The sequence below is a fragment of the Achroia grisella genome, unplaced genomic scaffold, assembly GCF_030625045.1.
Source record: "Achroia grisella isolate CSIRO2021 unplaced genomic scaffold, CSIRO_AGI_Agris_v1 utg1186, whole genome shotgun sequence".
NCBI classification, from domain to species: Eukaryota; Metazoa; Arthropoda; class Insecta; order Lepidoptera; family Pyralidae; genus Achroia; species Achroia grisella.
The window spans coordinates 4,408,714-4,428,268 of NW_026712592.1; the positions used below are offsets into that span (position 1 = coordinate 4,408,714).

Consider the following 19,555-nt stretch of genomic DNA (forward strand, 5'->3'; position numbering starts at 1 on the left):
AATCTACAGTGTCCTCCAGACCAGACCAGACTTCAAGGCAGAATATATTATACGAAATCGTCTCGAATCCCGACTTACACTATTTGTTTCATTTCTTCTAGTACTGAGAATAGTAAATAGAAATGGTTTACCCGATGGAAAATTTTTATCCATCCTCTATAAACAGAAACAGTAATATGGAATTCATAAAATATTGTGAGTTATCATTGTAAGATAAAGCGAGTAAGAAAATTGAAAAAACATCTTAGCGTTCAATACGTAATATGACACAAGGGGCATAAATGTATTGTCATGCTAGTAATATTATAAATGCTAAAGTTTGTGAGGGTCGTAGTTTGATAGATAGATAGATAGGTAAAGAGCTTTATTTTTCAAATTTTACAAATTATTATTCTACTATCCTGCAAAACTCCTGTCGGGGTTTCTCTGCAGGCACGTAGTTCTCTCTTATCTACTTACAATAGGTACATGCTTATATATTATTTTAGACAGTATTTTAACGTACACATAAAATACAGTATTCCGTTTTACAATATTTAAGTATTAAATACTATTAAATAAGGACAAGATTTTTTTGTTTATTAAGTTTCTAGGTAATATGTTTTTAATAAATGGTTTCTATAATTTATACAAAAGGATTTATATCTATTTTGATTTCTGATATGTTGAGGCATTTTATTAAATATTTCAGGCAATTTTAATTGTAACAATCGATATCCATAATAATTATTTAGATGTAGAGGTGGGGTTTCGTATTTCCCTTGTACACATTTCCTAGTCTCTATACTATGGCTTGTTTTCGTCATATGGTTTGATATCATATTGCTGTGGTTTTTAGTAGCTAATAAGTATTTATGTTTTTCTGATGCAGGTAGAATGTTACAAATTTTAAATAATTCTTTATAGTTGTCTTTAAATCTTATTTTTAGTTTTTCCCCTACAATAAATTTTAAAAATCTTATTTGTTTTATTTCAATTTTTTCTATATAAGTTTTAAAGGTTAAACCATAACATTCAAGGCCATAGCCGATCATAGAAGTTATGATTTTTCTTACTCTGTGAGGCAAAAATAACTAAATGGATTCAAAAGTAATTTTGTTAACAGATAGATAATAGAAATTAACAATTCACATTGTAACTGCAGTGTTAATAGTTTCTAGTAAAAATTGATAATACAAATCTATTTGGATTATGGAAACTATTTACTCGCAAGATTTGATTTGATCATGAATTCATACGGACAGCGTAGCAGGAAATAAGTAGTAGTAATAGTGAGCGAGAGATAGAGCGGGGGTGACATTGTTTTATACTATGTAAAGATATACTACCATACCGCACAGAGGGAAATAAGAATTTCAATAACAGTTAATATTGTTGAGCCGCGTAAAATCTGGTGGCATCGCTAGTATTTTATAAAAGTCCGAAACACAGTCGAACCATAAACCACCTGAATTTGACAGGTTCCTAATTACTGGCATATCGCAGTACGAGTTGGTACGTCGCATGCCATATTACGAGTAATTAATTTATTAATATTAATAATTAATTTGTTTGTTGCACATCTACTTGTTTATATCGGACTCGGTGACCTAGCGGTTTAGGACACCGCCTCACTTCCGATGGTCGAGAGTTCGATTCCTAGCACTACATAAACTTTTGTATTCATGAGTATGATTGTTTGTATCGGTCTGCGTGTTTTGTATGTATGTATGTATTTACGAAAAAAAGTATATGTAATGTATTTGTATCAGTTACCATTAAAATATAATTTTTGATATGTATGAGATGTATGAAAGAAATGTATGTACGTACATAAAAAGTTCATTTTTGAAATGTATATAATACCCATAACACAAGCTATAGCTAGCTTAAATTGGGTCTAGATGGCGCTGCGTGAATTTTCCTGAGATTATTAATAATAATGATTACGTTAATTGTCCTGAGATTATTTGTTAGTTTGAGCAGTTTTTTGCCTGCTCTTAGTATTGCAGGTACGCAAAAAACCACAACTACAACAACAAATATACATTATGTGTAAAATTTCTACCAAAAAAAATTATTACCTAAGTTAATACGGATAATGAAAACAGGTTAATTTACTTACAAGATTACACCTAAAATGCAATTATTATAATAATTTAATCGCTGTCAACCAGATGGTTCGTTGTACTACTACCAAAGGTCAAGTCTAAAAAGGAGGTGTCAATTTTCTTTTTGACTCCTATTTGAAGGTCTCAGTAGTTTAGCGGTTTAGCATACCGATTTACTTCCCATGTTTGTGAGTTTAATTCTTGAATCATATAAACTTTTCATTTCATATTCATAACAGTTTTTATTGGTCCGGGGTTTTTTTATGCTATAATAAGTACATAATTAAAAAAAAAAAATACAAAATTTCTAGGAAACTGTCCAGTATATTGGACTATATGTATATTGTCTGAAAATATATAAATTACGAATAATTAAATTCGTTAAATCCTAAGCACTCCATATTAAATTAAAACTTAAGTGACAACAATTATAAAACACTCACCAACAGACGTCCGGACTTGGGAAACATTTTACATAACATACACATAAAATTTCTAGATGTAATAAAAATCAGAACTCTCATTTTCAAATTAGTTGAAGAATAACGTTTATCTTTATTAATTAATATAACCTTTGAAATATTAAAATGTTATATATCGCAAGGTAGAAATGGAAGGAACTTCTGTGAATTGCTAATTCGATTTAGAGTAGATTGAAGTTTTGTGGTGTGACCGACCAGCAGCGAACGCGTCTTCGTCACTATTTTTAATGCGACATCAGATTGCTTTATGTCAATCATTTGTATGAATTTGTGATACGAGTGTATTAAATATACATATGTGTATATAACAATAAATGCTCAGAAACTCAGGTCAAACAATCTTATTGCTATCATGAAAAACTTAGAATCTCTTGACATGGATAATACACATTATACTTGAACCCGACTATTCCCTGTATAATACAACAAATATTTCAAAATTTCAGTTCCTAAACTCTTGTGTAAATGGTGGGAAGAAAATCATTTATCTATCATCCTTTTTTATTAAGATGATTATTGATTTTATACTTTTGTAGACAACTCCATAGAGCTTTTCCACATTACAAATGAAAAGAACATTTATAATGTACTAAACTATATAACACCCGCAGCTACAGCTGACCATGTACACATTGCTTCTACATATAGCGACAAAGATGTGTGATCTCTCACGTTTGATATGATGGATCACTTCTATTGACCATTGACGTATAATTAAATATTCTATTAACATCGCGTTAGCATGTGAGGAATTTAAGTATAGAACCAGTATGCAAATCCAGTATCATTTCAGTGTGTTCATGTATAAGTCAGAATGCTTATGAATAACAATAAGGTTGTCCCGCGCTAGTTTGGTAATAGCTTAACAACAGGCCGTAGGCACTGAATCAAAGTTTGAGATTCGTAGTGATAGATGTTAGCTGTATCTGAAATATAATTTCTTGAACATCCTTGCTAATATTATTATACCAGAGCCACTTGGTTACGATTACGTTATAATTGTATAATTTCGAATTGCTTCTAAAGACAAACTATCAAAGAAAGTTCTACATAATTTTTCAGAGTTTATTAATACTTTCTTCACAAAATGCAAAAATATTGTAAAACGCTACTATAAGTTACATTACACCAGACTATTCGAAAAATTATAATTGTGAGTCGAGGAATAAATTTTGAGTTCTATACAATTTTTACTTTCCCGACAAGTACTTTTTACTATTAGAAAAGAAACCTTTTCTTCAAATGTTACGTCTATTTTATTTCTACAAATTTTTAGGAAAAAAAAATATATTAACTCACCTTTCACTAATGTAGCCAATAGCAATCCAAAAAGCGCGGGAAATACTGCCATCATGCTTGTTCCACTTTCAAAAAATACTATTCGAACACATACACTACCAACTTGATAGAAACACTCGCATCTAGCCGATGCGTTCGAAAACGACCACTTTTTTCCCTCCAAAAAAAAACCCAACCGGTTCCCGACTGGACACTCTTTTCGTCTTGTTCTAACACCAGTTGTTCAGCAGCTATCCCGTTCTGTAACAAAAAAGGAACTATGTTGGATGGTTTTCTTTTTATTATTTTATAAGGGCAAGGTGTGTAGGATTATTCAAAAATTACGTAATTTGACGTAGCCAGTATGTTTTGAACTACGAAGAAGCTTTCATAAACGTTTCTTGGTATCTAGCAGTACGGTGCGAGAGGGGAACGGCAGATCATAGACAATCGGTCTTTTTATGAAGGATGAACGCATAAATTTCTCTGAGGGCAATATTTTTTATCCGTCGAGCTCAAGGAACCGTTGTACATAATTCCAAATTGTTGGTATCAAATTAAATTGTTCTATAAACTTGTTCCGTTTGAGATCGTTACTTCAGTTGGTTGTGGAGTGTTTTCATTTTACAGTTTTTAATAATAGATTTACTGTAAATACAAATGCCGTAGGAAAATAAATGTCCCGTATTTGTTTGTTTAAAAATTCAAAACGGTTCTTAGTCACCTACCTTATCATTTATTGTTAGTGTAAGAGTAGATAAATTAGTTACTATGAAATATAAGATACAAACAAGAGGCATTTCCTCAATTCGTTAGAAGGCTTGTTAGTCTCGTCACTTCTATAGACAAAGCCGGATCTCAATAAAACTCGTTAAACTTGTGCTAAAGTTGTATCAATTTCACAAATAGAAACCAGCGTATCTCCTCCAGTGAACACAATGAGTTATAATTACAAGCCAATAAATATTTGTTTTGAGTTAGCAGAAATTAAGATGTATACAGGTTGTAACGAAAAGGGTAGGTATTACCATTAGAAATTAAATTATTTAATAAAGCGTTTTAATAAATCTTCATATAAATTAGCGCTGGTATTACATCTTTACATTGTATTACATAACAACATTCCCCTTCGTGTCTGATTATATGTTCACGATAGTTTCAAAAACTACTAAAAAATTTTTATCTTTTTTCATATATCAATTTCATGTATATTGGTGGGATATTGTAGTAACAAAAGTGTTAAAACGTTATAAATATTATATTATTTATAATACTATTAGTATATTTTTCTAACCAAGACTTATTAAAGTAATAAATATTCATTATACAACCGTTTGACTCTAATCAACGAGACGCAATGGTTGACTGGAGAGAATGTCATTAGGCATTAAGTCCGCCATGTATACAATTTTGTGTGCAAAACAATAAATAAATAACCATTTTTGTATGTGGATAACAAATTATCAATGACTGTCACAAACTATTTATTACTCTAATACAAATATTTAAGTTGTAATTTAATAAAGTTAAAATTTAATATCAGTTTAAAATATATTTAATCACCATGTATGTAGTGACAATATTATTAACAAGATTCAATTAAGAAGTTCTTATATATATATTAGTTACTGTACTACTTCTTGTTGTTTGTGTTATTTTATACTACTGAGAATAACAACCGACTGGCTTCATTAAAAATGGTTGTTACCATCTTTTATTAAGAATAATATTCTATAGACATGAACTACTCTATCTACTGAATAAGAAGTGTAATAAAAAATACTATCTAAAAGTCTTCTTCACCACACTTACTTGAAATTTATCATTATATTTCGTCCAGTTTACATACCATCTTTTAAAATTAATATTAATAAATTATAGCTTACATGTTATTCTGATGTATAAGCTGTATTACTGAAGAATTTCATCAAAATCCATTCAGTAGTTTTTTGCGTGAAAGAGTAACAAACATCCATCCATACTCACAAACTTTCGCGTTTATAATATTAATATGATTTTGACATAAATTATTATTTCTATGTCAAACTAATTCATACTACAACACACAACAGGGATAGCTAATACCGTGGCAGGTGGCTACAGTCACGTACATTGATATGTAAACAGTTTAGTATTCCCCAGAGCAGTGTGTTTCGGGATCTTAACATCTTGTAAGGTAAAAGCAGTAGCAATACACTTCATTGCCACACATATGAATAAATATGTAAATGTCCGCAACGCACACATCGATGTGCTTTCCTTTATTTTGCGTCTGCGCTGACGTTCACACGCATATGTAAGTACCGTTTGCAAAATAGATCAGGATAATTAGCTACGTATTTGTGAAAAATAAAAATAAATGTTTTTACTATTTAGGAATATCAAAATATGATGTACATTGTGTATATTTGTTGTGTATTGTATTTTGTTTGACTGGACTAAAGTAATTGTATATCTGTTTTTATTTTTTCTTATTATTACAGTGCCTTTTGTGTGTGTGCCTTTAACGTGAATATTTTTTTTATCTATCTATATATATAAAAAGAGTTTAATACCCCCTGTGGACAAACAATATGTGTGTAAACCAAAATATTGAATTAGGTAAATAAATAAGCGAACAATTATTATTACTTATTTACTTATATAATTATCAAACAAAAAAATATAAATAATCTAATTCCACTTGTGTTGCTGACGTTATAATAACATGGATGCGCGGGCGCATCCGCCGCCAGAAATAGACCGTCTTTGTCCAAAACAAGACGGAATCGAACAGAAACAACACTGAATTCCTTTCCTCTTTCTCTAATACATATAAATAATGTATATATACTCGTACGGTATATTTTTATACAATTAAAATATGAGGAAGTTTAAAATGAATTGGTAATAATCACATTCAGCATTAGCATAATCCTTTACCATTGACTAAAAACGAAACACTACCTCTATAAATACACCTCTTGTGTTGTCTTGTCAGTTCGTCACGGCTGAGAACTAAGATAAATAAATAACCCTAGATAATTAACACAGCGCCATCTAGTCCCACAGTAAAGAGAGCTCGTGTTATGGGTACTAGACAACTGATATAAATACTTCGATTTTTTTTGTAATTACACACATAATGTACATAGAAAATACCAGAACGATATAAACAATCATACTCCTGAATACAAATGTTTGTACCGTGGGAGGAATCGAACCAGCGACCATCGGACGTAAAGCGGTGTACACTGCTAGACCACCGAGGTCGTCACGTTGTAACTAAACCAACCAAAATACAATGCACCTGCCGCTTAGTACCAAAGTACTACCACTATGGTAGTTACAATGTGGTTATATTATAGTATTTTTTATGTTATAGAAATGGTAAGAAAACTGATATCGCTACATTTATAAACAGTAATTTGGACATCATGTGAGGCCCGTAATACCATTCCTGTGTCGCCATTCCAGAAGACTAAGACTTCATTCCTCTGGTATCATATAATTTCACTGTCTTATATATCAACCATAAGTATGTTTCGGTTTGCGCGCAGTTTGGCGACTGAAATAGTAAATATTATGTGGAAAGAGTGTGTCATCTATAGACTTGGCAAAGTATGTATGTATACTACATGTATAGGGGAGTTAATACATTTGGGTGAAAACTATTACACGAAAGAGTTCGTGACCTAACTTTACTTATTATTTACGTTGAGTATACTATTTTATGTTACGTATTAGAAGTAAAGAAGTACTGAATGAATCGATGCGTACAAACGCTAGTTTGAATAATTAATTTTAGAGAGTATTACATAAAAACGATATACTCATGTATTGTAGTTGGTAATAACAGTGAATCACATATTGGTGATACATTTCTTTATAAATACACATTTGTCGCGCCGTGGGAATCGAACGCGGAATGACGGAAGACATTCATCAGCGGACGTCAACGGGGTACACGAATGTCGCGGGAGCTCTGTTCTGTACTCTTCTTTAGACAATATATTAATATGCACACGACTATAATGTCAGATGGAATGGGCTATACAGAGATTTTTATATAGTGAACATGGTGGCACTCAGTTAGTTTGCCTAATCATTTTCGATATGATTTGGGAAGTGGCAAACATATTGCTGTCACTCTAATCCATACTAATATTACAAATGCGAGAGTATGTCTTTCTGACTGTTTGGTACCATTGTACTAGTAAATATAAATCTTATTACAATATGACATACATCTTATTGCATATGATAAATCCGTCCTAGGACTTCTATATTTTATGTCAATAAGTAGACGAATACGCAGAAGTTAACCATAATACATTGCACATCTCTTTAGTAAAGAACGTAGCCAATATAAAATAAAAAAAAACATATATTATATTTATTTATATATATTATTTTTTTATTTTATTAAGCAACTACTAGCGAGCCCTTTGCATAAAATTTTTACCCTATCAATTCGAATTTTACGCGGTATCCTTGGGGACCTCATTGTTAACTCCTGGTGTGTATGTGTGTACTAAAATCAAAACTTGCTAAATCATAATAAACTCTGCTGAAGCGAGCGTAAACCACAGGCGCAAACGCTAGAGCATTGAGTACAACAAAGAGATTCTCAATTTAAAAAAAAAACTCCTGGTGTGTTCCCCTGTCTTATGTCCCTGATAATCAGGAGACTTTCCCTCTTTTATACCATAAAATCTACATTCCTCATATCAGGCTGAATAATAATTATTATATTATAAATTACATTGTTTAATAAATTTTAAATAAACTGTAAAACCCAAATTTGAACTTGTTTTCCAAATTGTCTTCAATACACAAACACATAATCTTTCATAATACCACTTAACATCCGGTCTAAACCTCCCCCACTTGTGTGACGTATTTGTTGTATCTAGGTTGCTAAGCAACCATTGATTGAGGTCAACCAACCCCATACAAGCTATGGTATTAATCCACTAATGTGATATGAATTAGTTCAGCATCGATTGATAGTGAATTTTTTTTCTAAACACAAGCTGTTTTTTGCAGTGAGATTCTGTTGCCTTTTATTCCCGTAGGATTTGATATTAAAACTATTGTTACTACTAATTTATAAGCACAATATTTAAGCATTACGTCCTCGCTAACCGTTAGGTTGACATAACACTTTAGTTATGCAAATTACCAGTTTTCTTAAAAAAAAAAGATGATTAGAACTTTTCTTATACTGCTATTAGAATTTATATATACTGCTTATAATAAAAAAAGTTTTAACTAGGTTAGGAAATCAAACTAGGGTTACATATAAGATACAATAAGATGGGCATCTTTTATATTAATAATGTAAAGTAATGTGTTAATTAATGTACCACATAAATATATATTTGATGGTTTCGTTGACACTTCGAAGCTTGTTTATAAACAAGCTTCGAAGTGAAAGAAAGCATTTTGTTGAAATGATATATCATTTCAACAAAATGCCTTCTTACAACCGCCGTGTTTACCTGCCGTACCTACGTATGCAATAAACATACTAAATAAACCCATAAAATCTATTTTTAAAATCAATCACAGAATAAATTTCATATTCATATATACTACAAATACTTACTTACAAAACGTGCATAAAAACATAGTCATTATGCAGACGGTTAAAAATATATCGTAGAAACATAAATATTCGTTCAATTTGCAGTTAAACGAAATCGGCTCAAACCAATTGGTATTTTAATTGGAATGTATATTAAACATAAACATTCATTTTTATACTACGTACTGTACACGTAATGTAATGTAATATGGACTCTTTTCTCCGCAATTAGCCTTTTATCTGGGCCGTTGTGCATGTAGAGCCGAAACTACTAAAGTAGCCAGTCAAGCTCCTTCCAGAAACAGAATTTTCCTGGTGTCTTTACAGCCTTCACGGATTTTTTAGTTAGACTTTTTGTTAATCTTTGGTTTACTACTGAAATTGCCACCTTGTTTTGTTGTCATTTGTTTGAGTCCTACTGTAGACCTATAAAGAAATTATAGAACATAATTTATTTAATTCTCTAATCTTTAATTAAATAAAAAATCTAATTATGGACTTACTGCTGCTCCCAGTTTCACACTAATGTACTAAAGAACACCTTCCTTTTACAGTAATGTATGAGACCATTTAACGACAATATTGTCAATATGTTTTTTTGATTTGTGATAACAACAGAGGCACTGTCAACTGTCGATTATGGTGAAAGTAACGAAAGAATTATAAATGTAAAATAACATTTCGCTCAATATATTTTAAAAATTACATGAGTATATGAGTAATATATATAAATATACATAACTATAATTAAAATATAATTTTGAATCTGTTAATAATAAGCACATAACAATGTGTATTTTATAGTGTATTGTCATAGGTATTACAAATTTAGACATAGGTACCGTTAAAATTAACTGTGACAGTTGTAATTAGCGGAACGATTCAGCACGGTCGCAGCGCGCCGTTACACTTGCCATTTTTTTCAATCGAATTCAATTAAGTACATTCTTGTATTGCTCTACTCTAGTCGCCTCATTAAACTTGTAGTTCCATTATATTATCTCATTTTTAGAATTCTGTGTACAAATGACCGGACTCCTAATAATTTTGTCACTTATCCATCAGTCCTGCGAGATAACTTTTGCAGCTAAAGTTTGATTGTGATAAAACAATATTGAGGGTCTCTCTAAAATGAAGTAAATTTTCTTCTGAGTGAAATGATTTCGTCGGATTGGTTCTGTCTTTAAAAGCAATTGAAAATTTTGAATGACTTTATTATTTGCTTTTTGATAGACAAGTCATGAACAGTACTGTACACTTTGGTAATAGCAATCTAAACCATTGATATTATATATCTATGTCTATAGAAGACGGAGATCATGCACAGGATTCCTACCCTCCGTATCGGTGTTCATAGGGTTAAATAAGACAAGTTGGGCATAATAAAATATTTTTTTTATATTAATTGTTAATAATTAATAATAATACACCAGGATAACACATATACATTACACAGCTCTATATAGTCTCAGGGTAGCAGAGCTTGTGTTATAGATATTAGACAACTGATACATAGATATTTTTATACAAACTGATACAAACAATCATGAATACAAATGTTAATAGCGTGCTTATGCGAGTTATGCTTATGTTTATGAAGGAATCGAACCCGCAACCATTGGAAATAAAGCAGTGTGTTAAACCGCTAGACTACTGAGAACGTCAAAAAAATCGGATAGTTTTAAATAAAATAAAGTATATTCTAATAAACTTACTATTGTGGTATGATTACTATACAATTGGCAGTGTTATAAAAACAGAAGGATTTAAAAATCATATCGGATTGTTAAATAAATACTTTGTGGTACTAAACCCAAATGCCAACCCCGCCTAAATTTATACGGGACCACCTGTTGCAGCAAACTGAACAGAATCACTGTCATCTGTTCAGCTTTAATGAAAATGTCTAGAAAATTGCACAAAAAAATGTCGTTGAATTGAAAACCTCTTTTTGCTAGTTGATTGAACATGGTTTTCGGTCGCTTCTTGATTTTAAAGAGCACGTAATACTGGCAGGTACTTAGCAAAAAATCGTATACGGCAATATCGATTAACGAGCCAGCAAACATGCATTATCGAGTTAAAATTATGAAAGCTAGTATGAGCGTTCAAGTAAGTGTTTTAAAAGCTTCAGCGGGGAACATGGTAACTAAATGTAGGTTTCCGATAAGAAGTCATATCAGCAAAAGTAATTTGGTGTGAAGATAAATCACATCGGTGCGTTTATTGGTTTAACTGTACTGGAAACAATTAGGGTCAGATCGCAACACGTTTTTAAATCAACAAATCAAGTATTAACTGTTAGTATAGAAATGAGAAGACTATTAACATTAATTTTCTTGATATCATATATTTTTGACATTTGCTAATATTCTTAGAAAAATTACTGTTCCGAATTTTCATTAAATGTTGTAATGGAATAGGTATTAATTAACCAAAGTCTGAAAACCAAGAGAATATTTTCTCAGAATTGAACTGATGTAAAGATATTTATTATATATACTGCTCATAGATGTTACTAAGGTAAAATTATGGAGTGGTGGAGTATTATAAGAGAATGATTTCAAATGTTCGATCGAAACTAGTTTTTGCCGCCAAAACAAATCACAATATCGTATTAAACACGTAGATAAGCAAATCTACCATTAGGTCGGAAACTAAAATCTAATTTCACGTACCTATTTCATTTCTATTCAAATCGAAATTGTTCTTTATAAAATTATATAATACTTGTTTCAATATTAAAAAACATGGTAGCAACCCTGACGACCTACTTAATTTTATTGCTTTTCAGTTCACTTTTATTGCTTGCATCAACTAAAGAAATTAATACTATAAACTACCTGCAGTAATACTTTTATACTGACTGGCAACTTTCTTTCCAATTCCCGTCATCGTAGTTTTCATGTCTATAGCCGACTATAACCATTTACACTGTAAATATAGACACATCGTATGGTCATTGACAGAGTGTATTAGCTTTAAAAGTAATGGGAATAGGATATGGACTTTAAACTAAAAGCTTTAAAGTCGATTTTCATTTTTGTTTAATTAATGCAGTTTACTGTTAAGCGTGCAATAAATGTCACAACTGCATTTTGCTTTTCAATACTTAGCCATTAATTAGGTGCTAGAGACCTAATTAACTCGCGTCTTAATTTTGATTCTGAGATGTTACATAAAAGTATGTCGGAAAAAGATTTTGTGGATTCCTGACTACAAAAACTAAATAGTTAACTACAACATCATACACAGTATTTAGTGATGGAGGGACATTTCTTTTTGTGAGAGATTTTTGGAATAGTGTGTCACACAATATTTATTATACATAGTGTAGGTTGGACTCCATTTTCCGCAATTGGCCTCTCATTCGGGCCGTTGTGCGTGTAATAATATTTATTATATCTAAACACTCAAAAATTAAATTTTAATAGTAAAAAGTATTTGGAAGGTTGAAAGTAAAATAATAAGTAAATGTAAGTTTTTCATTTGTACGTTGTTATATTTTATACACACATAAAGCAACTTGTTCTTTAATATTTTTCTTAATCCACTACAAGAAAACATATATAATGATTGATAATTAGAGATAATATAAATAGATATCGAAAATCTTGTAAGTTAAAATTGTTGTTAATAAGCCTTTCATGACCATAGTCATTTCAGTCGAAAGATTATCCCATACAAAACTACATAATATAGCTACTAATATAACAAGAGGCAATTTTAATCTCGACCTTAAGATTTACGTAATAAGAACATAACTAGACCACTACACAATAGAAAAAAATAATATAATATGAACCTTATACTATAAGAAATAAGGATGCATTGTACAATGTAGGCCATAGTTGCAAAGATCAGTGTAATCTGATCTCGCCCTTCGAGAAGTGAAAGGCGGAGGTCCATGCGCATCGTAGGCCAGGAGACAAAGACGCGATCGTATATACTATTAATTGACAATTAGAGTTTAGAACTAAATTCTCGTAAAGTTTACAATGTCATATATTCCGATAGCAAAGTAGAGCATTGTATACCGCTCTAACTTGCTCTCAATTCAATTTCTCGATAGTGAAAGAAATCTTTATTACATTGCTTTCCTTTCTCCTAGATCTTGCTACCTCTGCTAAGATAGTCTACACCAGTGTTTCCCAACCTTTTTAGGGTCATGCCCCGCCTTAACCTTTCTAAAATTCTTAGGCCAATGTAACATACAATATATATAATATATAATTGGTTTGAGGAAGGACTCACTAGGAAATTGTTAATGAAACAATAAGGAAATATTCTTAACAACCAAATGGCCCTCCCGAGTCCCCGGGAAACACTGGTCTACACCGATCTCATCATATGTCACATAGCAATATATTTCTACAATTTTTTTCTTGAAAAAAAAAACGGAAAATATTATTTATTTTTATATCACAATGTATTTATAGGAGTTGGAGGTATGCAACGAATATAAAAAATATATGACCATCTCTCAGACCATAAATTCGGACGCCATCTTGCAGTAGGTACACGTCGGGCCGCAAAAAACTGTCTATGTGGGTTATTGACCGCATTATGGTTTTATTCTTTTTATATTCAGGATCTGCTTTTAACAATTCAAGCTATTTAAGTGACAACACAATTTAAAAGAAAATTGACGTGTCCAGATGTCTAGTTCTCATAACGTTAAATTTCTATTATATCAATTTCATAAGATGTTTAGGTTTGGATAATTATTTCACTGGTATTTTCTACAGTTGCTCAAATGCATGTTACCCAATGACATATGAAAGAGATAATCTATCGCGATCGACAATTTAAGGTAAAATCGCAAGATGCATCTGAGTAGCTGTCATTTTTTTGGAATTCAAATATTTACACTCCATACTAGATGTAAATAAGGTCGACACTGACTGCAGTACAATGGAAGTGAATGGTAGACTGGTCTAACCTATTTGTTTGCTTCTACATATATCATTGAAACGATGTATCTTTGCCATAGTTCTGTATCTCAATTGTTCGTACAATTTAAATGATATATAAGTAATATGTACTACACTACTTATATATCTCCTATCGTAGTTAGTATGTATTCATTCATTGGATTTTAGAATTTGCAATTACTTTAATTCTCGCAATGGAAAGGATATTTGATATTATCACTTCAAAATATGGCAGTTGGGTGTAACAATACATTGAATCGTTTTAATATTATATATTTATGACAGAAATCGACCCAATTCTTGACAAATCGAGTCATCAGGATATTTTAATGTTTTCCACTGTTAATATGCCCTACTTAAAGTACTACGTGTCGCACGCAGTGAATAGAGCTTGCCACACAAACACATGTACAGACAATAAGCTTAATAGGTGAAACGTAGCCATCTCGAAAAACAAAAATGATTGGGCAACACTATTGCGCTGACTTTGCATTACATAAACACTATGAAAAGAGTAGAAGACTATGCATGTTAATAGCAAACGAATATGATAGGAGATTCTTAGGTATCTATTATGAAAATATACATTATATACATATATTATATATAATTTATATTCTTCTTACCAGTGTAGATTTTATAAATAATTATATGCGTACCTGATACTTCCGTCAACCTATGTATTTCAGCCGCTAAGTAGCTTCCTTTGTAATCTGTGATTTGGTTGTATAGTTTTTTAGGTAGCGAAATTACAGGTTAAGAAGCATGAAATGTTAATTATTACACCGAAATAGCAACACAAGTTTACCACAACAAACGTCATATGATAACGTGATATCTGTGGTCCTGTTTATACCTTCAGTGTATATCTTAAGTGTCCAACTGTTTACACATTTAACACGAGCGAAACCGCGACATCTCAGTAGAGCCCAAATATATAAATCCGATTTCCCCGAAAACCCACCATTCGTCGCATTCGCTTTAATATTATATTTCGGCCTTGACATAAAACAATACAAAAAAAGTTGCAACAAAAGAAATCAATATGAGAAGTCCGTACCTGCCTACCCCATTACTGTTTACACCCCATCGAGACGGTAATGGCTGACACCCCATCGCTAATGGTGCGGAGGTAGAATAGACGTGTTTGTAATAGACTTTCAAACTTATTGCGGTTTGTTGAAGAAAATAAAGGCGGCAAGCGTGAACCGCATCACGCTCTCGCGAGCCCGTAATATCTAACGTAACGTGGCATCCATTGTCCGCACTTAGACTCTCATTAAGGCCATTGTGCGTATAAAGTTGCGTTTACCATGGCCTCCGTCCAGAACTGCAGAAGCTTTCTCGGTGGTCTAGCAGCTTAGCACACCTCCGATGGTCGAAAGTTCGATTCCTCGCACGATGCAAAAATTTATATGGATAAATAAATTTTGTACAGTGTGAGGAATCGAACGGTTAATTACAATTGTTTCTATCGATCTGAAACTTTTTAATTTATATTATGTATTTCCAAAAATGCTATATTAGTATTTTAATACCACTTCTGCTTAGTTTGGGACTGATTAGCTATGTCAATTGTCTTGATCTGACGGTACACCTGACGATCAGCAAGACCTGTATACATGGACAGAACCACGGGCAATATGATATCACCCGTGGCTCTGTATGCGTTGCCATTCCATAGGCCTAAGATGTCATATTTCTTACCCACTAATTTCGAGTGTATGTACCTATACGGTTGCTTAAAAGATCGTTTAAAGAAAATGTTAATGAACCGTATAATTATTTTAAAATATTGGCGTTATGAGAATCAATGATTCACCATTGACACGCTATATGTGGGTTGTCTAAAAATTGTGGTTCTCCCGAGTTGGTATAAGTCAGCTAGCATATTATTATTCCATTTTCATGAGTACTGTAATTTGCATTTTTATGGATATGCAAGAACGTGACTTGTGTGCTTTGTTTTTACAGTAAGCTTTATATAAATCGTTGTATCAAGGATAATCAAAATTAATTCTTAGAAGATACCGCCCGAGGTAGACTTTGTGATTTGTTTGTGTTGATGTCGAGACTGAGGCATCCCAGTCTCACCTATTTCAGCCACCTAACCTGTGCTACGATAAGAGGGTGAGATAATGGAGTAAAATACAGGATTTGGAAACAATTGACACATGATAACGTGATGTCCGTTGTGCTGTTCATGTATATAGGCGAAGGCTGTGACTTACCATCAGGTGGATCATCAGCTTGTTTTCCATTAAAAATACATAAAAAAACAATATCAATTTTACTATTGATATTAAACTATTCATATCTTTGTAAAAACGGGAGATTGTAACCATTCGAAGTCGTTTTGTTAATAATACTTTAGCCCGAAATACTATTATTTCAACGTTTAATCAGGTTTTGGAATGAATCCTTCTTTTCTATTTGAGTTACGAGTATCAGTGACTTTTGAAGCAAAGAACCATAATTTAATATTAAAACTGAAACTTTGCTTCCATCCTGTTAGGTAATATCTTTATGAAGCCAACTGCCTACTAGATCTGTTAATGAAACAAACATTTTTCATTTTCTTTCCTTTGTCTCGGTTGGACCAATTTATTAAATGCGTATTTTCTTAATTGAATGAGTTATTAATTGTAGGAGGAGCTGTACGTAGTACGTCCATTGTAAATCTGATTAAAGTATACCATGAAATGGTTGGGCGAAAAACAAACAGACGGGAAAGTGGTAAATAGTATTCTAAGTCTTGAACTGAAGTATAGACATTATAGAATACACTAAGAAGTCCTTATGTATGCTGGGTTAGAACTTGCGTGGTTATATAATATTGGTAACAATATAAACGATTTCATACCCTTCTTGACGTCTCTACCCTGATGACTATATTTAACTCTCTCAAGCGGTCGTTATCTATTTTCAAGTACAAAAACACTGCGAAATATTTCGTTTCGGCGACATTTTTCTATATCCTTATTTGACACATATGTATGTTCACTAAAAGTAAACGGTTTATTCCCGTGTTTATCCCATAGAAATTTAATTTGGTTTTGTGAAACATAATTTGTTTGTCTTACATCACAAAGTTAATTATCTACTCATTAGAAAGACCATATGTTTGGTTAAACTTCACAATTATTAAGTAAAAAATTAAACAATTCCCACGAAAAAAGGAAATAACAGGTTCCGCACGGTTTACGCCGCAGTAATTCTTTCTTGTAATTATACAAAGTAAATATACGCGCAATAATATCCCTATGTTCAAGAAAATATTATAAATGAATTCTTCTTCTTGTAATAGGTAAACCACTTTTCCATTATACTAACATATTTTACGTCTTCTCTTTATTATTTTTTTTTTCATAGGGTATAAATTGGGAATTCCAAGCTCCTTTACTATGAATAAATTAAAAACGTATAAATAATTAAGAATGAGAAAGCTATATGAAACATTAACGAGTTACCGAGCGGCAATGAGAAGTCGAAAAGTTTCTTTGAGTCTATAATTATGGTCTAGAGACAAATTAGGATTGACTCACACTTAACGATGTATTACGATCTGGTTGGATGAATAAGAATGCAAGGGACTAACTTTGTCTATATGTAAATAATAAGGTATCCAAACGAGTATAAGTTTAAGTGTAAGTATAAGTGTAGTTTAAACAAATAAATATTATAGTTGTAGTCATTAGTGGAGTACAGCCTGTAATATGCCTACTTTTGAGAGAATTTACAAGAGACAGACTCTTCTGTGTGTCATGTCAAAAAGTCAAAAATATATATTTTACAAAAAAACAGTGAAATATAATGCAATCTATAAGAAATTGAAAATATAATCCATAGATATAACACAGTCTTTAGAAATTTGAAATAGGCAATATTTGTATAAAATTATGTTCTGAGGTTTTCCGTCTAATATAAAACGGGCTTAACGTATAATGATTAATTATTTAGTAAAACACAAAACAGTGAAAATTCTTTAAAACTTTTGTAAAATTAATTGCCGCTTAGTTCTGGTGGTAAGTTTATAATTAATAGCAAATCAATGTAACTATGTATACTTATAAACACTATAGGACCTTATCACAATAATTGTGTATTGCTATTATGAGAAAACGTTTTTACTTTACAATAATACAATATAACAAGGTTTTAAAGTATTTATATAAATTAAATACATAGCCAAAGTACAACCACCACCTTTCTCTAATGTCTCGCCAAGAACGTAGTATGAGGCAGATAAAATAAAATTACAACTGATCAAATGTATTCAAATTGTTTTGTTATGCAAATGGCTCATAGAAAAATCTACATTTTATTATATTAGAAGCGTCGTAACTCTGACTCATTGGTGCACAGACCAACGGAGCGAAAACGCTGGCCAAGGGCATGTTGCTAAATAAGCAATTAATTTAATTGACTTTCTTGTATGCGTATTGTGTAAAATAGTTGACTTTGTAAGTAAACGAAACTTTTTGTATACCCTCCTAATAGCCAGCTACATAAATAATCAGGCGAAATTATTTACAAAAATAATTTCGCCTTATTATTCATGTGGAAAATCTAAGCAACAAGTTAATAAGAATTATTATCTGTATTATTTTGACCAAGAATATCTTAAACAACAGATTAGCGCAAACTCGTATAATAGGTTTTTTTTTTAATAAAATAGAAATAAACATTATTTCAAGTACTATTAGACTGAAAATAATCTGTAAACCTATGCATACTATGCGTGGTCGGCCGCTGCACTAACGGGAGCTGGGTAAATCGGTTCAAATCCGTTGGAAGCACGGTCCGTGTCGTCCATTTCAGATTAAAATCATTGTTTGCCGATGTCATTAACCGCCCTAGATACGTGAGTGGACAAATACTACTCGTTGAGGAGAAGCGTGAGTTGCATATCATGTTAGCTAGATTTCAATAAAAGAGGTTTTTAATTAATCTCCGTGTTCAATTTAACACTTCATTCATGTTTGATGATTTGCGTTTGACAATAATGGTAAATTGTTAGTCGAACATAGTTTACGAACCAAATCATTTAGAAAAATTTGTAGAATAAAAAGATTATTAATGGAAATGTAGGTGTTGAAGTATTAAATATATTGAACTACCATTCCGAGCGGTAGTTCTATGGTAACCACACCCCCGTGCTAAAATGTTTCTACACCGTTTATGTATAGAAATAGTTACTAG

The 19,555-nt window shown here is 31.7% G+C and overlaps 1 protein-coding gene across 6 annotated transcripts in view; it reads right to left on the bottom strand.

Moving 5' to 3' along the window:
* The window catches only part of LOC131854481 (fasciclin-3), a 129,524-nt gene that overhangs the window by 93,669 nt on the left and 16,300 nt on the right, over positions 1-19,555 (bottom strand). For all 6 annotated transcript variants that reach the window (XM_059205608.1, XM_059205610.1, XM_059205609.1 and 3 more), the window contains exon 2: positions 3,872-4,111. In XM_059205608.1, coding sequence (XP_059061591.1) covers positions 3,872-3,926 — 55 coding nt within the window. In that variant the 5' untranslated portion in view covers positions 3,927-4,111. The remainder of the gene's footprint in view (positions 1-3,871; positions 4,112-19,555) is intronic.